The 26899-nt window shown below is 39.4% G+C and overlaps 1 protein-coding gene across 7 annotated transcripts; it reads right to left on the bottom strand.

Moving 5' to 3' along the window:
• Window positions 1-2071: 2071 nt before the first annotated feature.
• Window positions 2072-26533, bottom strand: SLC17A3 (solute carrier family 17 member 3). Of its 7 annotated transcripts, XR_006266218.1 has the most exons (15): window positions 26271-26290; window positions 23528-23649; window positions 22837-23016; window positions 18333-18544; window positions 17751-17984; window positions 17583-17670; window positions 13086-13172; window positions 9485-9603; window positions 9201-9362; window positions 8793-8922; window positions 8554-8701; window positions 8172-8262; window positions 7057-7193; window positions 6365-6495; window positions 2072-3028 (listed from the first exon to the last, which is right to left on the bottom strand). XR_006266218.1 is itself a non-coding variant. In XM_043450839.1 (14 exons), exons 3-13 carry the CDS (start codon window positions 22910-22912, stop codon window positions 7059-7061), a joined length of 1482 nt encoding a protein of 493 aa, XP_043306774.1. In that variant the 5' UTR covers window positions 22913-23016; window positions 23528-23649; window positions 26271-26290; the 3' UTR covers window positions 2074-3028; window positions 7057-7058. The 7 variants fall into 7 exon arrangements, 6 of the variants coding, with proteins under 6 accessions (XP_043306774.1, XP_043306773.1, XP_043306777.1 ...); XM_043450839.1 differs by lacking the exon at window positions 6365-6495 and having other exon boundaries at window positions 2074-3028; XM_043450838.1 differs by lacking the exons at window positions 2072-3028; window positions 6365-6495 and adding an exon at window positions 6745-6941.
• Window positions 26534-26899: the final 366 nt, after the last annotated feature.

The raw sequence follows: 26899 nt of genomic DNA, 5'->3' as shown, positions 1-26899 counted from the left end.
GATGTTTAAGCAGCTCATTCACAGCCCAGCAGCAATGGAGTTGTGAGGCAGGGGAAGATGCCACTGTGTGTCATTCTCACGGGCCCATTCCTGAACTTCATGGCTGAAAAAGTGGATTCCCTTGTCACTACTGGTGTCCATGGGGGTCCTGAATCTCACACACAGCTGTTCTAGACCCCAAACAGTGGCTTATTCACCAGCTGTCTCTTTGGAATCTAATGAGCCACGAGCATGGGGCTGCTACCTTTTAAACTAGAAAGAGGCTCTGTGGTTAACAGGATATCGTCAACATAATGGAAAGAGAAAGATGCTTCTCATAGTAGACAGCTGCCACAAGGCCCCATATGCTAGTGAATGGCCCGCATGCTGAGAGTCAACCCTGCAACTTTCTGTTCCTTGTCCTTATTTCCTAACATCTCGCACTCACAAGAGTTTCCTCCATCTTCTGGCTGACTCACCATTCTGCACCCTGCAAGCCTTGTACTTGCCCAGCCTTGAGTCCAAAGAAATAGCCTGGAGACAGTGACGAAGACAGCAGTTGCTCATTGGACAGGAGACCGTATATGTCTGAAGCCAGGTCCTGGAGCAGCACCTCCACAGCATGCGGCAACCAAGGAGCAAAACACCCAAGGGCCGGGCCTGGGGGAGGTTACCATTTATAGGGGGAATGATGTCAAGGAGGTTGGCTCATCAGTTACCAGGGGAACCAACAGCCAGGGCACTTCCCTCCCAGCCCCTCAGGTTAACGACCATCATGAGCACAGCTGTTTCCCTTTAATAAGCTAACAGGTGGAGATGTTCTGGCCTAAGGAGCAGGTGGAAAGCACATTCCTGTGAATGGAGTGTAGGTGAAGCATGTGTAGGTCAAGCAGGAGATGTCCAGAGAGCAAGAGATCAGCCACCTTGAGAGGCCTGACCATACGCTAGTGCTTTAACTCAGTTCACCAGATATTTGTTAAAAATGCTTATTTTGAAGACTCAAAGGAGCATGGCACAGCCTTGGAATGTCGGGGCCTTCAGCACGTCAGTCACATCCATGTAGTGCTCTCAGTGACAAGATTGTGGTTGTTCAGTCACTAAGCCCTGTCCGACTCCCTGTGACCCCATGGGCTGCAGCACACCAGGCTTCCCTGTCCTTCACTATCTCCCAGAATTTGTTCAAATTTATGTTCATTAAGTCAGTGATGCCATCTAACCCTCTCACACTCTGCCACCCTCTTCTCCTTTTGCCTTCAATCTTTCCTAGTGTCAGGGTCTTTTCCAGTGAGTTGGCTCTTCACATCAGGTGGCCAAAGCATTGAAGCTTCAGCTGCAGCGAGAACTTGTCATTTGTGTGGGCCCTTTCCAAGCTTCCAGTGGAGGAAGGCAGGGTGCTAGAAATATGTTCATGTAGCCTTAAGTGTTTGAACATTTTGACCAGTTTTAATCACAGTTGTGTAAGACCACTATCTGTCTCCATTCTGTTGGCCTCCGTGAGTGCTGGGTGATGAAGTGATGGATGCAACTGTTTAATATTGATAAGACAAAGCTTAAGTGGGAATATGTTTAATTTGGGCTAGAAATTAGGATATGATTGTTTGGTTTGGGTCAATAATGGGTAGACTTAAATTACTGCTAACTAACCTTGTATAAGAAAAGCTTCCTGGGACACTTACTATATCATCCATAATGCGTACTCATGTGTGTAATGGAATTTAAATACAATGAAAAGGAGTGAATCAAATGAACATGGGGTTTCCCAGGTGGAGCTAGTGGTAAAGAACCTACCTGCCAATGCAGGAGACCTAAGAGACACAGGTTCAATCCCTGGGTTGGGAAGAACCCCTGGAGAACGGCATGGCAACCCACTCCAATATTCTTGCCTGGAGAATCCCATGGACAGAGGAGCCTGGTAGACTATAGTCCACAGGGTCACAAAGAGTCGGACATGACAGAAGCATGCAAGCACACATAGTCAAAAAACAAAACAACTGTGGTGTGGGGAAAATACTTCTGTATGTGTTTTGAATTTCAGAAAAGACAACAGAGATCACTTTTAAAAACTTGATTGCAAGGAAGAGAAGAATCAAATTTCTGTCTTTAGGAGCTCTCATTGTATAGTACATAACTTAAAAAATATAATACACCTAAAGTTAGGACCATGTTAATCAACTGGTTCAATTTTAAGTCATCTTTCATTTTCAATGTAGGCATTTTAATAATATATTTAATAATCAAGATCTTTCTTCTGATACAAGCATATGGAGCCTTTAGGTTATATGGCCCACCAGGAAAAACTTACAGGTTTCATTAGTAAATTTTTTTTTCTTTTGTCACATTAATATCATAGGGAAGAAAGAGGGTTCACCAAACAAAAATGTATCTACTTTGGAACTTCTTAATTTAGTTCAACAAGTATAGTCAGGAGGCATTTTGCTGAGGGAAAAAAAAAAAAAAAGGATGCCCTTACTTTTCCCCCCCAGCTTTATTGGGATATAATTCACATGTGACATTGTATAAGTTTACATCATGTTGACTTGAAACACTTATATGTGCAAAAGGGTTACCACCATAGTGTTAGCTAACACCTCCATCATGTCACATTATTAACATTATTACCATTTCTTTTTTGTGTTGAGAATGTTTAAGATTTACATTTAGCAACAGTCAAGTGTAAAATATATTATTCACTATAATCACTATGCTGTACATGAGATTCCCAGAACTTGCTCTTCTTATAACTGGAAGTTTGTACTCTTTGACCAACGTCTCCCCTTTTCCCCTATCCCCCAGCCACTGGTAACTCCCATTCTAATCTCTACCATTGTAATCTTGTTTCTATGAATTAGGCTTTTTTAGATTTCCCTGATAAGTGATATCAAAATATTCGTCTTTATCTGACTTATTTTACTTAGCATAATGCCTTCAAAATCCATTCCTGTTGTGCAGAATGTCTTTCATTTTCATGGCTTAAATAAACATCTTCTTTATCCATTCGTCATTGATGGACAATTGGGCTGTTTCCATATTCTGGCTATTATGAATAACGCTGCAATAAACATAGAAGTGCAGATATCTGAAATACTGTTTTCATTTCCTTTGGATACAAAGAACTGGGGCTGCTGGATCATGCAATAATTCTGTTTTTAATTTTTTGAGGAATCACCATACTGTTTTCTTTAGTGACTGCCTTTTCTTTAGTGGCTGCCATAACTACCTTCCCATCAACATTGTACAGGGGTTCCTTTTCTCCCCATCTTCACCAACACTTGTTATCTCTTGTTTTTTTTTTGATAATGGACATTCTAATATGTATAAGATGATATCTCATTGTAGTTTTGAATTGCATTTCACTGATGATTAATGATGTTGCACATTTTTCATGTAACTGTTGGCCCCTTTTATGCCTTCTTTTGGAAAATGTCTATTCAGTTCTTCTACCCATTTTTAAGTCAGATTTTTTTCATTATTGAGTTGTATGAGTTCTTTATATTTTGGATATTAACCTCTTATCAAACATATGATGGGCTTCCCTGGTGGCTCAACAGTAAAGAATCTGCCTGCAATTCAGGAGCCAAAGGAGATACAGGTTCAATCCCTGGGTCGGGAAGATCCTCTGGAGGAGGGCACAGCAACCCACTCCAGTATTCTTGCCTGGAGAAGCCCATGGACAGAGAAATCCCATCATGGGCTACAGTCCATGGGTTCACAGAGAGTTGGATATAACTGAAGTGACTTAGCATGCATGGAAACATATGATTTGCAAATATTCTCTTCCATTAAGTAGGTTGTTTTTTAATTTGTTAATGGACTTTTTTCCTGTAATCCCATTCCTAATGAGAAAATTCTTGTTTCAGATTTTACGTTTTCTTTCTATACCGTCAAGGCAGACTCCTATATTTGAATCCTTACTGTGTTTTCAAAGACCTTGCTCCATCTCGTCACCCTGTCCTTCCATAACTTCACTCCCATTCCAGCGTTTCTTCCCTAAAGCTTCCCTGGGCCAGGTTCCTTTCCGCACTAGGTCACTCTTCCTTTCCCTCTGTTCTCCTCTGGCTATATTCCCATCCCTTCCTCTTCCCAACTAAACTTTCTGAAAATAATTTTCTTGTTTCCTCTGCTCTCTCATTCCTCTTCACCCACCATCAAACTGCAAAATGACCTGCATACCCACGTCTCAGCTGAGTATGTCATGAAAAAGCCACCAGTGAACTTCTAACACAAGGTGACTGTGTTCCTTTTCTGACCTCACCAACCCGAATTGCAATGTACTTATTGTTGATCTGCCATCTTTCTTTAAGGCCACGAGTTCCCATGATAGTTGTGTCCCCCTATTGTTCCTCACACATACAAGCCTGACCGTTTAATCTCTGTTGTCTGTGGGCATTTCTTATTCTGTCCACTCCTTGAATGTTGGCATTCTGTCTTTGGCTTGGTATTTTTTCATTCATAGGCTCTTCCTGACCACTACACATTTAGCTCTTTAGTACTGAGCATACATACTTTTATATCTTTGCCTCTATCCAGTCCTTTTTGCAAGTTTCAGATATACAGTCAGGGTTTTGTTGGGCTTGCTGTTATGCATTGAACTGTCTCCCCAAAAGATACTGAAATCCCCCAGTACCAAATGTCACCTCATTTGGAAGTAAGCTCTTTGCAGATAACCAAGTTAAGATAAAGTCATTAAGGTGGGCCCTAATTAAATATGACTTGTATCTTTATAAATTAGGGGATTTATTTTTTGGCTGCGTCTGTGACTTGTGGGTTCTTAGTTCCCTGACCAGAGATCAAGCCCTGGCGAGAGCAGTGAAAGTGCTGAATCCTAACCACTGGACCACCAGAGGATTCCCCAAACAGGGAAATTCTGACACAGAGACAGATATGTAGAGAGGGGAGATGAGATGAAGACACACAGAGAAAGCTATCTACATGCCAAAGCATGCCTGGAGCTACTGGAAGAGAGGCATGGGACAGATTCTCTCTCACAAATCTCAGAAGGAACCAACTCTGCTGACATTTTGCTTTTGGACTTCTAGAATTGTGAGACAATAAATCACTACTCTTTAAGCTACAAGCCTGAGGTATTTGTTATGGCAGCCCAGGAAAGTTATACACACACCTGCTTGTTTACCCCACTTTTACTACTAATTCATGTCTCAAAGTCAAATCATTGTCTTCCCCCTGAAAAGGACTCTTCCTGAATTCTCTGGCTTAGTTATTCAGACCACTCTTTATCCCATATCTAAGGTTAGAGGCCCAGGACTCCTATCTCCTCTCTTCTCCTGCATCCATCTAACCCAATGCCATGATCTTTCAATTCTACCTCTTGAACATTGTTCATGTCTCTCTTCTTTCCATGCCAGCTCTTCTAGCCCTAGGTCAGTCCTCACTGCTGCTGTGTGGACCACTAACTAGCCTCCCTGATTCTGGAATTGAGCCAGCATATGCTATCTAGAGAGAAAATCTGCCCATGTCACTATCAATGCTAGGACACTCTTCAAGCTTTTTAACATGGTAAACAAGACCTCCATGCTCTGTCACACTCTCCTCCTTATCTCAATCTTCTGTCTTTCACTAACTGACCATGTAGGCAAGTGAGTCCCTTAAGAATCCATCCTTTTTCTTGCTTTCATACTTTTGCATAAGCTGTTCTCCAGCATAGGAAATTTTACCATAACCCTCCTCATTTAACATATAGATCAGGAATTACTTGCAGAAGATCTCCCCTTTGTTCTTCAGTTTAGGATTAGAACCCCTCATCTGGTGTCCTCTAATGACCTGTATGTTCCCCTGCTATTGTACCTAAGATAATGCACTGCCGCGTATTATTATGTCTATCTTCCACATTTGAATAGGGACTGTGTCTAATTTACTCGAGTGTTCCAAGGGTTTAGATTCTAGACTATGGAAAATCTTCTTTATCCTTGTCCTAAATTTTCACACAGAACTAGTGTCCATAACACCACTTCTATACAAAATAACTTAATGGCTATAATCTATTCTATATGGTAAAGATCACCACGGGGAGCAACCTAGAATGTAGTTCTGGTCCCTCTGAACATGCTATGACCTACTGACACCCACAAATTATAATTTAAAGAAATACTGATCTATTTCATGTTTTGAGCTTTATATATACTTTACTGAAATCGTTGGATCCTAGAAGGAGAAACATCGCAGACTCATAGTGGGTAATTTGAGGACAGTGTTAAATGAGACAATTACATAGGGCTGAGACGGTGGGAAGAAAACCATAAGATATTCCAGGGCTTGCAACATAAAGGCCAAAGAAGGTTTGAAAGGACAGGGGGAGAGAGAAGTTACAAGAAAGTATGTAGAGAGTTGTTTGCTAGGAGCTGTGAACTCCAGAGGAAGGATCACCCACCTGCAGTCTCCATGGGGAGGAACAGTAGAGATAAATACTCCTATCCTCACTCTCCTGCCTCCACTGAAAATCCAGCAGAAGCCAGTAGAGAAAGTGTGGGGTGCAAACCACACAGGTCAGCCTCCTGGGGCCTGAGCAGGATGGAGGGGAGTGGAGCACACAAAGGAAGGAACACATGGACAATATTGAGCCCAACAAATATAAATCAGTATTCGTTTTTGCAAATAGGAGGAACCATTGCCTTAGTGAGGTTATTGCCCTGCATTAAGAGTTTCAAAACATTGTTTCCTGTTTAGAGATCCAAAATCTATGAATCTAGCATACTGGCTCCCATATAGCAGCTTCTCTGAATGCACTGTTAATTCCATGAAGATGACAACTTTTTTCTTGGCTATCATTTTATTTGGATTTTCACTCATCTTATATTTTCCTCAAAAAGAAGTCTGAGTAAAATAAAGAAATGCTCTCAGATTTGAAAAGAGCTACAGCAAAGAAAATTTTTTCTGTTTGTCCACCACTGAAGCCTTCTCATTTATGAAATAAAGTACCTAATGACTTTCCATCCAAAGTGGGGTAACTAAGAAAGAAAAATGACATAGAGTTAAACATGTAATACTCCAATGTAAAATAAAAATTAAGTTTAAATAGTGCTTCTCGTGGTTTTAACCATAGATGAAATCATTACTCTTTACCTTCATAAATGAGTAAGTTTTCTTTCTTTAGCCCAGTCTTGGACATCTGCTTTTCCATAGATAAGATAGAAGATCAGTCCTAATGTGTTAATGACGAATGACAAGGAAAAGACATTCCTCCACCCAAATTCAGGGTCCTGAGGAAACAAAAGTTCAAGTAAGTATTACCCCTTTAATTCCCTTTTCCTATGAAACTCACATTAATAGTTTAGAAGACAATGTTCACTAGTGGATCTTCATGTAAAAATTCATTTCCTAAACACAGCTTAATAATTTGATGGAAAGAATTTCAAAATGGATTCAGAATGTTCTTCATAAAACCACTACAATATTGTAATTAGCCTCCAATTAAAATAAATTAATTTTTTAAAAAATGGACTTAGAGACTTTTATATTTAACCTCCAGAACTGCATTTGTCATTATTTATCAAAGTGCCAAACACTTTCTCTTTTGTGCGAATCATGACTCTCTCTATATACATATTTACATACATATATATATATACTAATAAAATTTCTTCTTCTCCAGTGCAAGAATCTTGCAAGAAGACAACTGTGGGTTTTGAAGCTAGATAGGTCTAAGAAGAATTCTGATTCTACATCCTCTCAGTGGAAAGACATATTCTATCATATTTTAATCATCAGGAAATGAGGATATTAATACTTTGTTTTCATAATTAGTATGAGAATCAATAACTTAGATTACTGTTTATGAAATACCTATAATACTCCCTGCATATATCAGACACTTAAACATATTTGCTTTCATTATCTCTTTGCTTTTGTATGGTTATGCAAATGAAAATTTCAAAGTGTTGCAGAAGACATGACAAGTTGCATATATGCATGGATTCATCATCTTCTCATAGGACATGTATGTCACTGTGTGATTTCGAAGACTGGAAATTACCAGCGGATCACCAGTGAGTGCTTTGGTTTCAGAATGAGGTCACGAAAGAAACTGTTCTGTATTTTCCTTTGCTATGTTGATCTTCATGACAAAGTTACTCATGATTTAATTTTATTCTCCAAAATGTGAAAATGTTTTTTAAGCTATTATCGTTATGAGTGGATTTGGCAGAGCATTTTAAGAAACCCTGACAAGAAAACCTTACCTGACTGAGAAGAAATCCACTGACAGTGGGTGCCAGGACAGCAGATAGCTGTGCAAACGCCCTTGACATTCCCATGAGAAAACTAGAATGCCTGTGGGTGACAGGAATGTTTCAGGCTAGATCCACATTTGTTTGGCAGCATGCTTCAGCCCCGGAATGTATCATATATTAATAGCAATTATGTCAAAAAGACTTGCTCTGTGTATGTCCAATGAAAGGCACTGAGACAAATCAATAATGCCCTTCCCTCCACATACCTGAAAATGGCCACAATCATAATCGCCCATGATTTATAATTTTGCAAAGTTTGAGGCTTCCAGAAGTCTGCAGGCTAAATCTTCTTCAGAAAATAGGAAAATGAGAGTGGAGATTACAGTCCTACCTTGGAGCAATATCTAAGGCATTGACATAGACCCCTGGCTGACATAACAGGCCTAGTCCACAGGAGAGCGTCAGAAGGCTCACTGCTATGATATAGTTGGAGGCAACGAATGGCAGAACCAAAAGGAATGTTGAGGAGGGGAGATTTCCTAAGGAATGAGGAACAGACAAATTAAGCAATAAACATTTTTGGATGTTGTATGCCTTGTGAATTATCAGACATTTTGGCCCTGTTCTTACCTAGAACTGTGGCAATTTTCCTCACTGTAACAAGCCTAAAATTCTTGGTCAGAAGGAAATCTGCCAGGTAACTTCCCAGGAAGCAAACGACCCAGGCAATAATGAAAGGAAGGGCAGACAGGAAACCACTCTGAAGGGAAAACATTGAGTAAACCATCATAATAAAGGCCGTGAGACCACAACCTTATACTGATAAATCACTAATAATCCTACTGACAACTCTGAAATCATACTTTCCTAAGAAAATCAGTGGTCCCTTCCATCATACCTGCAGAAAAGCTACTCACATTACTGTTAAATTAGTTCTTGGTAATAAAAGATAAATTTTTCTAGATGAATGATTTGTGAAGACAGAGTAATTTGAGAGTCATGCAAACAAGAAAAATGGTTGGAGGGAAATATACTCACATTTCTAATATCAATGTTGAACACAGAGCTAATGTAAGTTGGTGTATATATAGTTATTACATTCATTAACCACTGATGGCTGAAACAGCAAACACACATGGACCAGAGGGGTACAGATCTGACCATAGCTTTGATGGGAAGAGGCTGCTTAGTAGAGCTGACCTGAAAACAAATTTACTGATCAGAATAGTAAGACCTGAGACATGCTCACATGTTCGTAGTCACTCTGATAAATTCAGATGCTGATATAAGACCTCTGGAGAAGGTTGGAGTTTTACGTGTACCTGTTGGGCCAAGGAGGATATGATATATTCTTTCTCTGTAATGTTTATCCATGGATGAGCGACGGGGTCATCATAAACCAAAACACACCAGAGAGGAAAGCAGACACAGCCAAAACCTCCTGCAAGCAGAGATTAAATTGGTAAACTGTGTGAATTTCTTTTCAACTGGAACATTTTCTGGCATGGGTCCTGGGAAAAGCTCTTGCTCATAATATCTTCTTTCCACTTCTCAAAAAATTCACATGAATATCACAGCTTTTTAAATAAGTCTAGAACCTATTATTTCACATTTCTTGATTATTTGTGTGCATGAAAATCACAGACCCTAGAAATGGCATTAAACTTGGTATCTCAACTTCTTAAGAAGTAGAAGCAGTAACAGATTTTATTTTCTTGGGTCTGAGATCACTGCAAATGGTCACAGTCATGAAACTGGAAGATACTTGCTTCTTGGAAGGAAAGCTATGAGAAACCTAGACAGCTTATTATAAAGCAGAGACATCACTTTGCTGACAAAGGTACCTATAGTCAAAAGCTACAAGCTTTTCCAGTAGTCAGGTACAGATGTGAGAGTTGGATCATAAAGAAGGCTATATACCAAAGAATTGATGCTTTCAAATTGTGGTGCTGGAGAAGACTCTTGAGGGTCTCTTGGACTGCAGGAGATTAAACCGGTCAATCCTAAAATAAATCAACCTTCAATATTCATTGAAAGGACTGATGCTAAAGCTGAAGTTGTAATACTTTGACCACTTGATGTGCACAGCTGACTCACTGGAAAAGACCCTGATGCTGGGAAAGATTGAAAGCAAAAGTAGAAGAGATTGGCAGAGGATGAGATGATCAGATAGCATCACTGAGTCAATGGACACAAACTTGAGCAAACTCCATGAAATAATGGAGGACAGAGAAACCTGGTGTACTGCAATCCATGGGGTCACAAAGAGTCAGACATGACTTAGCAATTGAACAACAACAACAAAGGAAAACTATATAGCTACTCACAACACTTCTGACACTATCTGTGTTGGTTTTTCTCATTAAGAAAGTCTCTAATTCTCTTCATACACCAAGCTAGTGTCCTACAATTTAGCCCAATTCTGACAGTATCTGGCATTAGCACAGACCCTACAGAGTAAGGACTCACTCACACAGACTGCCTCCTACTTCAGATACTAAGTGCGACTAATAAGTCCCCGAATTAAAATTCCCACACTTACGTTCAACTTTACTACAAATTCTGAGGTTCCTGCAACTCCCTCTCAGTTTGGTAATTTGGTGAAACAGCTCACAAAACTCAGGGAAATGTTCATTTTTATTTACTGGTTTAATATAAAGGGACTTCCCTGGTGGCTCAGACAGTAAAGCGTCTGCCTAGAGTGTGGGAGACCTGGGTTCAATCCCTGGGTTGGGAAGATCTCCTGGAGAAGGAAATGGCAACCCACTCCAGTAATCCTGCCTGGAAAATCCCATGGATGAAGGAACCTGGTAGGCTACAGTCCATGGGGTCACAAAGAGTAAGACGTTACTGAGTGACTTCACTTCACTTTCACTTTATTATAAAGGACATGATAAAGGTTCATGATAAATGAACAGCTGGATGCCATGAATAGGGTGAGATCTGGAAGGGTCCTGAGTGTAGAAGCTTCTGACCCTGTGGAGTTGGGCACGTGCTCCCCTCCCAGCATGTGGGTGTGTTCATCAACCTGGAAGCTCTCAGAACCCTATAGCTTAGGGATTTTAAGGAGGCTAAATCATGTAGGTATACAATGCTGTGTTTAGTTGCTCAGTTGTGTCTGACTCTTTGCTACCTCACGGACTGTGGCCCACGAGGTTCCTCTGTCCATGAGGATTCTCCAGGCAAGAATGCTGGAGTGGGTTGCCATTCCCTTCTCCAGGGGATCTTTCCAACCCAGGGATCAAACCCATGTCTCCTGCATTGCAGGGGGGATTCTTTACCATCTGAGCCATAACTAATTATTAATACAATCTGAAGCATCCTCTCCTCCCAGGAAGATGGAGGGTGGGGCTAAAAGTTCCAAGTTTCTAATCATGGCTTGGTCTTTCTGGTGGCCTCCATACTGAAGCTATCCAGGAGGCCACCAAAAGTCACCTCATTAGATGAAAGATGCTCCCCTAACTCTATGTAGTTCATTCTGGATGGTTTCTACTGTTATTTTTAAGTTCATTAATCATTTCTTCTGTTGTATTATCTGTCATTAATTCAATCCTTATAATGTAGTTTTATCTCTAGAAGTTTGATTTAGGGTCTTTTAAAAATATGTTTTGCTTGTCTTAACTTCTGAACAAATAGAGTTATGTTATAATATAGTTACAATAACTATTCTTGTGTGCTAATTCTAACATTTGTGTCAGTTCTGGGTTGGTTTTGATTGATTAATTATTCTCCTTGTTATGGATTATGTTTTCCTGCTGTTGTCCATGCCTGATAACCTATGGTTAGAGCCATTATGGAGTTCAGCATAACATGAACTATATTTTGTTGGGTGTTAAATATTTTTGTATTTCTATAAATATTTTTGAGCTTTGTTTTGGGATACAGTTAAATTACATGGAAACACTGATCCTTTTAGATCTATCATCATCATTTGTTAGAGAGATCCACAATAGTGTGTTCCCTGGAGCTAATTATTTCTCACTACTGAGGAAAGACACTTATGAGTATCCTGCCCAATGAGCCAAGAATTAAACATTTTTTCAGTCTGCTTTGTGGAAACAGGCACTAGCCATGATGCTCTCTAAGTACTGGGACACTATTCTTTAATCTTTTCCAATGATTTCCATCCTCCCCTGCCCTCAGATATTGTCCTCACACATATACCCAGATCAGAGCTCTGCAGAGTATCAAGGAGGACTCTGCAGATAGCCAGGGTTTTCTCTGTGTGCAGATATCTCCTGTTAGGTGCTCTTTCCTGTTGGCTATACCCGCCTCACTCTCTCAGGGCTCTTAGCTCCACCTCCTCAACTCTGATTCTTCTGCCTCTCACAAACCACTGCTTTTCAGGTTTGTCCCCTACTTTCTGCTAGGGCAGCAGATTTTGCCCAGTCACTCTGCATTTATAATGCATCATGGTGGACTTCTTTGGTGGTCCAGTGGTTGGGAATCCACCTGCTGATGCAGGGGACTCAGGTTTGATCTCTTTTGGGGGAAGATTCCATGTGCCATGGGGCACCTAAGCTTGTGTGCTACAACTACTGAAGCCTGTGCACCCTAGAACCTGTGCTCTGCAACGAAAAGCCACTGCAGTGAGAAGTTTATGCACTGCATTGGATAGAGAGTAGTCCCCGCTCACCACGACCAGAGCAAGTCCACACGCAGCAATGAAGATCCAGCACAGCCAAAATTAATTAATTAAATATTTTAAAAATGCATCATGGCAGTTTGATAGCATCATAGGTAGGAGAACTCCCAAATTCTTTGATGGCGTAGGTTCATTCTTCCCAACTATTATATTAAGACATTTTGTTTTACTAGAATCTTTCTATCTTGACTCATTTCTTCCAGAAAAGTACACACAGTTAGATATCAGAAGAGTCACCCTAGATATGAAAACCTGGGAGTGGGGAGATAGTAGCTTACCAAATATATAGAAGACAAAAGGCCACCCGAGAGTTTGACTGATGATGCCACCCAGCAGGATGGCAATGGAGGTTCCCAGCAGCAATCCTGCAAAGAGAGAATAAGGCCGTGGGGGCTGGACTGCCACCCACTAGGTGCCTACAAAAGGATAGGTGACATAATAGAGAGCACTATCACCATAAAGAGATGAGTAATAGAGAGCACTATCACCATAAAGAGATGAGCATGGTAGAATATATATATGAACTTCAAATTTGTGATTGAGTTCATAGGTTCTCCTAAAGACCCATTTTTCTGGCAGTTCCCTAGTATCACTGTAGATGACAATTATGCTTTTATGCTATTTTAATTTTTAATTACATAATTCATGTAACATATATGTTTATTGTAAAAGTAAATTACCACAAAGAACCAAATGCCCCGCCAATCCATTTCTACTCTTTTCTCTAATGTTAACCAGGAGCTACAATTTATTACACGATGTTTAATTGCATACTTTTCTTCTCTGTACATACTGATATGCACATGTTGCTTTGTAAATGTATTTATGGAATATGTAGACAGCAAGTTAGATACATTTGCCTATTAATATGCTAACAACACTTTTTTATTTCCATGGCTTTACAGAGTATTCACATATAATGTGGGCACATTTTCCTTTTACAACTTTTTCAAAACTAGACTATTAGGTTTTTAAAATTTCCTAGATGAACATTAACTGGTCAAATTTTATATATATGTATGTGAGTTATTATTAACTTTAAATAAGTAGGACATAGGTACAATAATGTACCTATTGTCCCGTGACATTTATTTTTTAGTTGCAACTGGTCTTATAAATATTTCCATGTCACTCTAGATTCTACAGCCATTGTAATTTCTGAACATAAACTAAACTATCACTTCTGAACATAAACATAATTTATTTCTAAATATATAAAATATCAGCAGTAGACTTGCTAAATCATAGATTGTACATTTTTTATTTTGACAGATACTGCTGAAGTATCCTGCTAAAAGTCCATACCAAATTAAGTTGCCAACAAATACTTGTTCCTCATCTCTTGACAACATTGGACATCCTCAAAATTCTAATATAGTTTTCCAAATGTGAATATAAAACAGTATACCTGTTTTCTTTTTATAGTGAAGTTGAATTATTTTTCCTACGTTTGTCATTTTTTAATTCTTCTGTGAAAAGTCTGTTCATAATCTTTTTATTTGTTTCTTTCACTTTGCCGCAATTTATAGAACCTTTATGTGTTATAAATAACCCTCTGTCATGCTGGCTGCAGTTCTCTTCTCCCACTTTTAACTTTGTTTATGGTGTGTTTTGTAATCCAGCAGTTGTAAGTTTTCATGGGGTTCAGATCTATGAGGTTCCTCTGTAATGACTTCTAGACACTCATTTGCTTAAAAGGGCTTTCCCGATCCCACAGTTAAAAAAAAAAGATCACTTATGTTTTTCTTCTCATTTGGCCATGCAGTTTATTGAACCATCTCATCTGTGTTATCTCCTTAAGCACCAATATCCAAATTTACAATTGAGGAAATAGAAACATGGAAAAGTTAATTAACCACCCCAAGGTCATACAATTAATAAGAAGGAAAGGCAGCATTTGAAATGAGACTGCCTGACTTCAGGACACAAATCAATGAAGATGGAAATCAGTACCTTTTTCCACCACTGCCTCCATCAAAGCTGCATTCTTTTCTCTAAACTCTCTGCCTTTGTGCCAGTTATAATGGGGGACAGGTCACTGCATCAATCCAAAGCCTGGGCCCTTCTTGTTCTTTCCACCTCTTTGCACCCTATCTTAAATGTATTAACTCACCCCATTTTCCTTCTTACATCTCACTCTGTGTTTTAAATTGGCTTGACAAACTGCAATTATAACACCTGTTTTTTGTCTGTGAGCCTAACTATTCCATGATTCCTGGCTTGGTTGTGTACCTGGGACTACCACTGCATTGAGGCAATTTCCCCATGATATGCTTTATTTATTCAACATTTATGTTACTAAGACTTATTCATGTTGTTGCATTCAGCTGTTCATATTCATTGCTGTATGATATATGATCCTTAGATTAAAGGTGTGTGTATGCATGTGTGTTTCCATTACCTATGAGACCTGCCTCAAATATGAGCTACCAAATCTGTTTAGTCTGCTTACTCTTCTTCATTAATTTATTGAGCTCCTCAAGTGGTTACAAAGCTTCCTACCTATAGGTATACCTTTGTGGGCCCGTTAGAAGAAAATACAGTATATTTTGTCCTAGAGGCTAGCAGTAGCTGTGCTCTTCCGCTAAGGACTTCCCCAGTGGCTCAGTTGGTAAAGAATCTGTCTGCAATGCAGGAGACCCAGATTTGATTCCTGGGTAGGGAAGATCCCCTGGAGAAGGAAATGGCAACTAACTCCAGTATTCTTGCCTGGAGAATTCCATGGACAGAGGAGCCAGGCAGGCTACAGTCTGTGGGATCCCAAAGAATTGGACACAACTGAGTGATTAACTTTCACTTTCACTTTCTGCTAAGGACAGATACTTTTCTGAAAGTCCTCCTCCAACCTCAAGAGCTGAGTGATGCTGTCCTTAGTGCAGCCTACTAGGGAGCCCCAGCATGAGTGGAAATGGTAGTTCCTCTGAGAATCACTGAAGTAGGCAGGTAGGTTCAGTTCACTCCACCTGTTCATGGTTTCCTCCGATGTTTTTTTGTCTGGGCCTCCCAGACAACCATAAGTTCTGTGTTTCCAGAGTCCCACACACATACACACCCACCTGACCCTATGCCTTTTGAGAGCCCTTCACAACTCCAGAGGTTTAATCTTTGTCATCAGAGCTCACATCCACTGGTAGGGGAGTGGAGGCTCCAGTTTAGACTAAGGAGATTCACTTTGGTTACCACAGCTGACTAAGGGATGTCCTCAAATATAAATAAGAAATGGTCTTCCTAAATCCTCAAAAATTTGGAGAAAATCAAGAGAGTGAAAGAGAGAAACCAAACTCAAAAACTGCAATTAATCCAAATGAAAAAGAGAAGATTTTAAATAATTAATGAATAATATCAGAGAGATCCAGGGAGATATGTGTATATGACATTCACTTAAAAAAAAAAAGAATAGTTGCTAATTAAAAATATTACTGCTAGTATTTTTTAATTGAAATGAGAAATCTGAATACCTATATGAGGATAAGGCCATCCTTTAAACACAACATTCAAAAAACTAAGATCATGGCATCTGGTCCCATCATTTCACGGCAAATAGATGAGGAAACAGTGGAAACAGTGACAGACTCTTTTCTTGGACTCTAAAATCACTGCAGATGGTGACTGCAGCCATGAAATCAAAAGATGTTTGCTCCTTGGAAGAAAAGTTATGACCAATCTAGACAGCATATTAAAGAGCAGAGACATTTCTTTGCTGACAAAGGTCTGTATAGTCAAAGCTATGGTTTTTCCAGTAGTCATACATGGATGTGAAAGTTGGACTATAAAGAAAGCTGAGCACCGAAGAATTGATGCTTTTGAACTGTGGTATTGGAGGACTCTTGAGAGTCCCTTGGACTGAAAGGAGATCCAACCAGTCAATCCTAAAGGAAATTAGTCCTGAATATTCATTGGAAGGACTGATGCTGAAGCTGAAACTCCAATACTTTGGCCATCTGTTGCAAAGAACTGACTCCTTAGAAAAGACCTGATGCTGGGAAAGACTGAAGGCAGGAGGAGAAGGGGACAACAGAGGATGAGACTGGTTGGATGGCATCACTGACTCGATGGACATGAGTTTGAGCAAGCTCTGGGAATTGGTAATGGACAGGGAAGCCTGGCATGCCGTAGTCCATAGGGTCTCAAAGAGTCAGACACAACTGAGTGACTGAACTGAACTGAATGTGTTAGCCATACTGTTTCCATTTTCCATTACTCCTTAGTGTAACTGATATTTCTTCCTCTGGAGTTTTCATTCCAGGCAGATCATTATCACTGTCCAGGCGGATCATTACCAGAAAGCTGTTCTCAGGACAACTGAGAGCAATTCCAAAGAAGATTAAGTTGGATCCATGCCTTACACTCAACACTAGTATAAATCCCAGTATGTCAGAAATTTAAATATAAAAAAATGAAACCATGCATAGTCAATAAAAGCCATGGTTGGATGCTTTTGCAACATTTCTAACTATGATTCAAAGTCCAAAAACCATAAAATAAAAGAACGCTCAATTTGACTACATCAAAATGCCTTTTTGAAAAATGGCAAAAATCATTATAAGCAAAATCAAATCACAAATGGCAGCCTGGGGAAAATAGCTGATAGTTATGTGAGAGACAAAGGACCCATCTCCCTAATTTATAAATACTTGATCAACATTAAGCAGAAGACAAAGAATCTTCTAATGAAAAAAAAAAAGTGGTCAAAAAACAAAAAAGACAAACTGTCAAGAGAACTCAGTGAAAGAATGTTGGATTGTAGTGGACTCGTTTCAGTTATATGTTTTTACCTGATATAGCAACACCACAGAGTCGACTTCGTTCATGTGGAGGACTCCATCTTTCCCAGATTGCAAACTGACCCCCATATACTAACCCCTGAAATAAAAATAGAGTTGTTGATACGTGGTCCCACAGAGAAATTCATATTCAGTCATATTTATAAAATATCTGGTTACCAGGCTCATGCCCTGAAGTATTCGAGTTGCAATGAGGAAAACTAGTCCAAATTCAGCTGCCAGAGGGGTGAAAAGAACAAGAAGGGAGGATCCAAGCAGAGCAGCACCAACCACTCGTTTTGTTCCTACTCTTCCAGCCAGGTATCCACTGGGAGCCAGTGTCAGAATCATGCCATAGTTGATAGCACTGAAGATGATGCCCTGGATTTGAGGGTTCCAATCATACACAGGGGCCTTAAAGAAAAAGACAATGCTTTGGTAAGCCACGCATAGGAAGGCTCTTTCATAACTTAAGAAGCTTCTTTAGATTTTTCACTTACTTACAAATCACAGTTTCCTCAATTAAAACTTTTTAACATATAAATTCTAGAAAAATATGGGCAAGGAGGTGGGAGGGGGGTTCAGGAAGGGAATACATGTACACCCATGGCTGATTCATGTCACTGTATGGCAAAACCCACTACAATATTGTAAAGTAATTAGCCTCCAATTAAAACAAATAAATTTTAAAAAATTCTAGAAAAAAAAACATTGAAATAAACAGCAAAAACAAAAACATAACTTGAATCTTTCATTGCTTACCCCTGCAGGAAGACTCTTTGGGGAATTATTTGGGTCACCAAAGGAATCGACAGGCAGCCCCTCAGTGGAGTCATTAAATGAGGGCTGATGGTTTGTGCTGTTGACCATGGCTACCATGGTGATATTCATGATAATATTCTGTGCCATTATTATGAAGTTGCAGAGGTGTACCATGAAGGCTATTCCATAGCGAGTGGAACAAATGCTAGGAGCTAGAAATATTAAGACAGTGTATTAGTACTTCCCTTATGGAACCTTTATTTACTTTTCACAAGTTAAAATACAGAAAGGTATCACCTGATGATTCAAATGCACTTCTATTGGCTTTGGGAAAGAAAGATTACAAAAGGAGGAAACCATTGAGTTGAATCAAAGGATGTTTTATACCATAGTTTTATAGACCCTGACTTTTTCTGGGGAGTTCTGTTCTTACAATTTTGTCTTTCCAATTCTTAGATTATTATAGTCTATGGCTGATGAAATTACTCATAGTTAAATATATAAAGATATGATATATATTAAAAGTAAATATATACATAAAAATAAAATATGTATATGTATATATACTTAAATTATATAATTTATAAGTACTACATTATATACATATATACATAGATAATGTAAATTTTAAAATATTGAAAGAGTTGTTCACTGGTGTAGATTTATTATTCTTCTCATATGTCTTAGTGAGGGCAAACTTTCACCTAAGTTTTGAAATTAAACCTATAAGTTTTCTCATTAGAAAAAAGTTGACACCCACAAACTATGAAAAAATATAGTAAAAAAATAACAGAAAAAGAAATGAGCACAAAATTAAAATAATCTGTTTTTGTACTCTCAGGAAAGATGGCTATTGCCAGGAAGAAAATATTGCAACAATCCAGAAGAAAAGTGAAGAAGCGTGGACTAGGTTGGCAACTGTAGAACTAAGATATGATAAGATCCCAGACAGATCCCAGTAGGTGAGCAACTGAATCTTGGTTTCAAGTTTACAGATTGGGGGAGGGGCATTGGAGGGATTCTTATTCTAAACAGCAGGAAGAATACGGTTGGCTGTTCACTGAGGAAGAGATCTGTGGAAAAAGAAGGTTTGAGGCAGTGGAGTGATAAAGAACTTAGTATTGGACAGTTAAGACAAAGATGCCTTTTAAGCACTCAGGAGATGCTGAGAATGTTGTTGGGTATAAAACTTTAGAGTTTAGGAGAGATGTAGAGGCTGAGGCATAACACTGGTATTTAATAATCTACAGATAATACTTGAAGCCATAATATTTAGAAAATGAGAATAAATAGAGAATATAACCAAGGACTGACTCTAGGGTTCTCCAACACTTGGAGGCTGGATAAATGGGGAGAAATTGGCAATAGAAACTGAAAAAGAAGGGTAGGTGGGATAGGAGAAAACCAGGAAGAATGTGGTGACCTCAAAGCCAAGGTGTAAGGGGCTACAGCTAGGAGGGAGTCAGAAGGTATGTCAGATATTTCTGGTAGGTTATGTACCACGATGACTGAGAATTAACTCATTTAACCTTCACAACAATCCTATGAGGCAGCTACTGCTATTGTTTTACAGGTGCAAAGAGGTCAGTTAACAGAATAGCTCAGGTGTCTATGCTCTTATCCACTGTGCTGCCTGTATATGGTAGCTCCTATTTTGTCCCAGATGATTCCATGAGAATACCTTTGCCACAACCCCAGTGCCCTATGGGGTTTGTATGACGACATGGTGTAGGAGAGGAGGATAATACTATGCATTGTCAAGAAGTCTTCAAAACTTCAAGAAAAGAAGTGCCTTGAGGTTTACAAAAGAGCCTTTCCCTCAAGGCTATACTCTCTTAAAGTGAAGTGAAGTCGCTTAGTTGTGTCCGACTCTTTGCCACCCCATGGACTATAGCCTACCAGGCTCCTCAGTCCAAGGAATTTTCCAGGTAAGAGTACTGGAGTGGGTTGCCATTTCCTTCTCCAGGGGATCTTCCCAACCCAGGGATTGAACCCAGGTCTCCCGCACTGTGGGCAGACGCTTTACCTTCTGAATCTTTGCATTGAATGGAGGGAAGGAGGAGGAATTTGGAAGAAACTGGAAAATACACTGTAATTAGAATGAGGAGTTCAAAAATAATATCTTTGTAAAGTTTTCCTTTTTCAGGAATGGATGATGATTTCCAATGTCAATCAGATCAGCTAATAATTTATCAGTTCTTGTGGCCTCTGATTTCTCCAATGTACTTTGGGATCATAGAGGCCAAAGGCTATTAAAAAGGATTATCAGCAAACCAGGTGACTAATGGTTCACAAATGGGTGGAGTGAAGATCCGCCTCATGTGATTGCTGAAAGATCCACTAGAGAGTGTATTTAAAAGGCTTAGTCTGCTGCTTGCTGCATATTAAGTGGTCCCTATAGGCTACTATATGTGTCCTAAATCTTTGTGTCTTTTTGACTGCCCTGAGCAGTTTGCAGAATCTTAGTTCCCTGGTCAAGGATCAAACCCAGGTCCCCTACAGGAGAAGTTCAGAGTCCTAACCTCTGGACCACCAGGGAATTCCCACTATATGTGTCCTTAAAAATGGTTTCCTGTGTCTAGTGAAAATATATGAAAAATAATGTTGGTGCAACATCTCATATGTTAAATTTTTAAAAGTCAGTATATAACACAAAAATACTGCATTTGGTCAAATTGACTTAAAGTACATCATTTTTGCTCCACTAAGAATCAACTGATGAACTAATCAACAAATCAAACTTAATAGATCCAAAACTAAATTCCTATGTTCCCCCTCCCAATCCTGCTCCACCCAAATTGCTTTCCAACTCAGCTGACAGAAATACCATCCTTCCAAATACTTTACAATTTATCCTTGATTTTTCTTCCATGGCCTACATCTCATCTACCTAGAATACAGTGTTGCTTTACATTCAAAATGTACATAGAATTCTACAGCATTTGTAGTGCTCTACTTATACCATGAATGGCTTCCCTGATGGCTCAGATGGTAAGGCATCTGCCTGCAATGCAGGAGACCCAGGTTCAATCCCTGGGTTGGGAAGATCTCCTGGAGAAGGAAATAGCAACCCACTCCAGTATTCTTGCCTGGAAAATCCCGTGGATGGAGGAACCTCGTAGGCTACAGTCCGTGGGGTCGCAAAGAGTCGGACACGGCTGAGTGACTTCACTTTCTTTTCTTTCACTTATACCATAAATTTGGTCACACTCTTTTCTGCTCAAACTTCTCTATGTGGCCTCATTTTGTTCAGATTAAAAACTAAGGTCTCGATAATGGCCAGTGGAAATGAAATATTTGTAACCATTGCTTCAGATTTGTATTTTTCTTAGGAAAAAGGCCTGAGGAAGTACTAATTCCAACTGTAGACAAGTGTTATGTTAAAGGATATCATGAGATGTATATATACATGTATTGGAAAGGAAAATGGCAACCCCCTCCAGTATTCTTGCCTGGGAAATCCCATGAACAGAGGAGCCTGGTGGGCTACCAGTCCATGGGGTCACAAAAGAGTCAGACGTGACTTAGTGACTAAACAACAACATATATGTGTGTGTGTGTACACACGCACATACACACATATATGTTATATATAATATATACAATTTTATATCTATGTAACTACATCTATCAGTTAATCTATGTATATGATGTGCTAAGTCGCTTCAGTTGTGTCTGACTCTGCAACCCTATGGACCATAGCCCACCAGGCTCCTCTGTCCACGGGATTCTCCAGGCAAGAATACTGGAGTGGGTTGCTATGCCCTTGTCCAGGGAATCTTCCTAACCTAGGGACTGAACCCACAGCTCCTGCAGCTCCTCTGCATTGCAGGAGGATTCTTTACTGCTGAGTCACTGGGATAGATAAGCAAAAAAAAAAAGAAAAAAGCAGCTACACAACTTAAATATACAACCCCAGGAAGAATTTTCAGGCAAATATACTTTCTCTGTTGGATAAACAGGAAAAATAATATGTATCATTTAAGAATAATGATTATAAGGCAAACAGAAACATGTGTGATCCAAAATACACAACATAATATATACATCACAGAATTATGTAAAATATACATATAAAGAGAGACAATAAAAAAATCACAGTGGTTGAATTAAGCTTATTAATTTTTTCATTTCTTGATTTTTCAAGGTTTCTGTAATTAATTTTTAAAATTTTCCTAATTAAGCAATGTAATTAGGCTTATAATATTACATGCAATAGCAAGCAGAGTACACAATACTATGTGTAGACAATTTGGTAGCAATTATCAAGAATGTAATGCATATGGATTAATATTAGAAGGTAATCATCAAAAGTAAAATACTTTTTTAGAATAATGGTATTTGTTTCTTTCATGTCTTTTCAAAGGTACAATAATAGTATTGAATACTTGATTTCAAAAAAGGAATTATACAACTTAAAAGATACAAATTCATTTCTTCACATTACAACATTGTAAAAATCCACCATAAAACACTAAAACCACCTAGTCAAGACTGACTTTACCTTTCCTAGGGCTGACCTTCTCATCCCCTTGTATATCTTGAGAGTTCTTCCCTGCTGTGGGACTCAACTCTGTCATAGTGGTAACTGTGTTCTTCTCTTCTGATGTCTGTTTTTTACCTCTTAGGGTGATGGAGTGTAATCCAATATATCAGGCATGAGAAAAGAGACTCCTTTAAAACACTTAAAAAGTGAGCAACAAAAAAAATTAAATAAAAATAAAAAGTGGGCAACAGGCAAACAAAAGCTGGTGGGAGTCACTTGGAGTCAAGTAGTCCACCTGACCAGGAGCCACTCTCCTATCCAGCTACCCCTTTGGCAAGGTAGGGTAGGCCAAAGTAATCTAACTCTAATTCACATCTGGCTGAGTCTTGTCCAACATTTATTTACATTGTTTAACCTGTGATCAGAAGCAGCTTTGTTTCAGGAAGAATCTCAAGCTCTAGAATCAGAGGACCTCTGATACTTCTTAACTTTGCAATAGCAGACGAATTAATAAAGATACCTCTGCCTCCGTTCCTTTATCTGTCAAACTACTGTGATGAATTTCATTAAATATTACTGACTACCAAAAAAAAAAAGTTGGGCCATTCCATCTGGGTTGGTAGAAGAGGATCATCACCTACTCTTGGCTCAATACAACAGGTATACCTAATTTTGGAACTGTTTATTATTTAGGATCTAGAGTACTCACCAAGTGCCAATTTCAGAGTGGTAGATTTGGAGCTTGGCATTCCTTAGTTCATATCCAGGCTTGTGATTTACCGAATGCGCCAAGTGTTACCAGGAACAAATTTGTGTATTTCAGTTTCCCATCTGTTGTTAATAACAATGACAACAACAACAGTGCAGCTGCAGCACCTTCATCAAGGATTTATAAGGATTCAATAGACAGCACATGGTTGCTATATGGTTTATTGCCATCATTGCTGGAGTTCATTTCACTCAGCATAATTATTTTGAGTTTCATCTATGCTGCCCATATTAATACTTCATTCCTTTTTATTGCTGAGCAATACTTCATGGCATGGTTATACCATAATTTGTTTATCTGGTCACCTTTTGATGAAAAATTACATTATTTGCAGTTTGTGGCCATTAAAAATAAAGTTGCCATGAACATTCAAGCACAGGTCTTTGTTTAGACATGTGCTTTCATTTTTCTTAAATACCTGTAAGTAGAATGGCTGGGTCATATGATAAATATATGTTTAACTTTTTAAGAAAATGATAGATTGCTTTTCAAAGTGGTTATACCATTTTACATCCTCACTAACAGTGTATGAGAGAGGTCCAGATCCACTACATACTAAACAGTTTGGTGTCGTCGGTCTTTTTAATTTTAGACATTCTGAAAGATGTGTAGTAATATCTCATCATGGTTTAATTTTTATTTCTCTAATGAGGTGGAGCATCTTTCCATGTGTTCATTTGCTATCCATGTATCTTCTTTAGAGAGGTATCTCTTCAGATCTTGGCATGAGGCATTCTAATTCCCTGGTGTGGCCAGGACTTTTTAAAAATAGACCTTTTACACCTGAAACTAGCAATATTGTAAACCAACTATACTTCAATTTTAAAAAATAGACCTTATACACATAGGTTAACTGCCCTGATTTTAAGTGCAAATATTGTTTGGGAGATACTTGACTAAATAATAAATATGTGGCCAGACGCATTGTCTTGTACAACCTGGCAATGATGAACAAGCATATGTTGTTTTTATTAACAGCTTTTCCCCATGTGTGATATTTATTCTCACTTCCATGTTCTGCTATGATGTCAGTCAGTGTAACTCTGTGGTTATGAGACGTTACCATACCCCTACTGTAGGACTATTTGAACTGGAACATTCTGAATGTCAGAGTACTTCCAGTTTTCTACTATCTCTATTCCAGACAACAGGGCATGCCTTGTCTTGGAAATCAGAGTGTCCAGTCTCAGCAGATGTGACCATGTACATCTCCCAGGAAATTTTATAAGCATTCACTCACACAGCTAAACAGGTGGCTGAGCATAGAGAGCAAATAGAGATCCACATAAGGGAAAGTTCTGAGAGTATTTGGCTATCAAGGGAGTATCTGAATTTCAGGAAAGCTTGGTGACCTCAAGAAAGTTTTCTGGCTGGATGCCCTGGCAGTGAGGTTGCCAGGATAATTTCACTCCCATTAGCCTCCAAGGCCAAGGGGTATGCAAAAGAAAGTACATATATATCATATGTGTTTTCTATTTATATATGTGTTTACACCCACATGTACACTCACACATATTTTTTAACAGCTACCTTATTTCCCACTATTGGTCAAGAAAACCCTGCTGGTTGCCTGAATCAGAGATGATATGGCATTGTGAGATGTTTCTGGTTTGAAGTCATGTTCACAGGGAATCATTTTGAGGTTTACCTTCCTGCAGAGCCCCCTGGGTTTAAAGGCTGGGGGTGTTCTAACAATAGCACCGTGTCTACATATCTGAGAGGCCACAGGGACCACCAAAAACTTGTAACTTCTACATCCCTGCCTTAAGGATTCTCCCTGATCACCTTCTTCCAACTATCCTCAATCTACCTACCATTTGCTGGTGGCCCTGGTGACCATTCCATTGCCTCTTCTATCCCCAACCATTTTTGTTTGGTTAAATTTCACACCATCTCACTGGCTCTGACTCAGCATTCCTCTAGATGCTGTCTTAGACCAGAGTCACCCCCAGCTCTGTCTTGTGTCAAAGTCCTGGACCCTAATTGATCTGGGTGGGAAACTAAGGCAATGAATTTGATTACAAAAGGCTGGAGTCCTTCAGGACACTGGGAATAGCCCTGTTGCTGCTGTGAATCTGCCCAGGAGAAAAATCCTGCACAACTTTAATGGGAGTGGGAGGGAATGAATCTTCATGTAAGAGACAGTGATGTGGTTGCCAATGCTTTCTTATCCGGAATGTTCTTTCACAACCACTCTATAGCTCTTCCTGTGTGTCCTACCAGCTGTTGCAACAACAGAAATTATGATAACCACAGTTATTAACTACTAACCCAGGCAGTTCACATCAACACCAGATGGAGATATTATTGACCCACTTCATTCAGCTCATCCCATTGGTAAATGAAAGCTCTGATGTTTGTTCACAAGCCCCCAAATTGAATTCCCAAATCTCTGCCTTTAAACATTTCACTAGAGCACCTGTTTATTGGAAAGGTCTTCCACAGTTGGCATTTTCTCAAAGTTTTGGGTTATCAGGCACAAAACTTCAGCTTCCTGCTTCTACCTCTCTTCTGTTCATGTTATTAAGGAGATTGGGCTTTTATATCTCCACTCACTTTTTTTTAAATCCATATGAGAAAACCTGAGACTTGGGGGTATATAAAAATTGTCAAAAATATACGACTGTTACACAGAAAGGACCCTTTGAGGTCTTTCACTGCAACACCAAGATAAGTGACTTACCGATTTAGTGTCTGAGGAAGGACTTCGATTTAGAACCTGCTCTCCCTTCAAGCTCTCACCCTCTACAACTTTGCCCGCAAGCAGCTGCAGATGCTTTGCCACCCTGGGGCTTGACTCGGTAATCATTAATGAGATTCATCAAAGTAGAAGCTAAATGAGAAGGCGTCTTGCCAAGTGGCCTTTGGGGAAATGTGCCTTGAATATTCGGAATCTGAACCTCTCTGCACTTTCGCCTGCTTATTCACCGACGTGAGATTCTTGACCTTTCTCCTTGGACTCAGTCGTGTCCAACTCTTTGCGACCCCATGGACAAAAGCATGCCAGGCCTCTCTGACCATCATCAACTCCTGGAGTTTACTCAAACTCATGCCCATTGAGTCGGTAATGCCATCCAACCATCTCATCGTCTGTCATCCCCTTCTCCTCCTGCCTTCAATCTTTCCCAGCACTAGGGTCTTTTCAAATGAGTCAGCTCTTCGCATCAGGTGGCCAAAGCATTGGAGTTTCAGCTTCAACATCAGTCCTTCCAATGAATATTCAGGACTGATTTTCTTTAGAATGGACTAGTTGGATCTCCTTATAGTCCAAGGGACTCTCAAGAGTCTTCTCCAACACCACAGTTCAAAAGC

The sequence above is a fragment of the Cervus canadensis genome, chromosome 28 (genome assembly GCF_019320065.1).
Source record: "Cervus canadensis isolate Bull #8, Minnesota chromosome 28, ASM1932006v1, whole genome shotgun sequence".
In the NCBI taxonomy this organism is placed as follows: domain Eukaryota; kingdom Metazoa; phylum Chordata; class Mammalia; order Artiodactyla; family Cervidae; genus Cervus; species Cervus canadensis.
Note: the sequence above shows the minus strand (reverse complement) of the source record. Positions and strands in the feature narration are given on the sequence as shown.

Coding starts and splice junctions, on each gene's coding strand:
- SLC17A3 (XM_043450839.1), bottom strand. CDS start 22,912: ATGACAGAGTTGAGTCCCACAGCAGGGAAGAACTCTCAAGATATACAA. Junction 8,923..9,200: donor TCAACATTGATATTAGAAAT/GTGAGTATATTT, acceptor TTTTCCCTTCAG/AGTGGTTTCCTGTCTGCCCT. Junction 8,263..8,553: donor GCCTTAGATATTGCTCCAAG/GTAGGACTGTAA, acceptor TGTCACCCACAG/GCATTCTAGTTTTCTCATGG.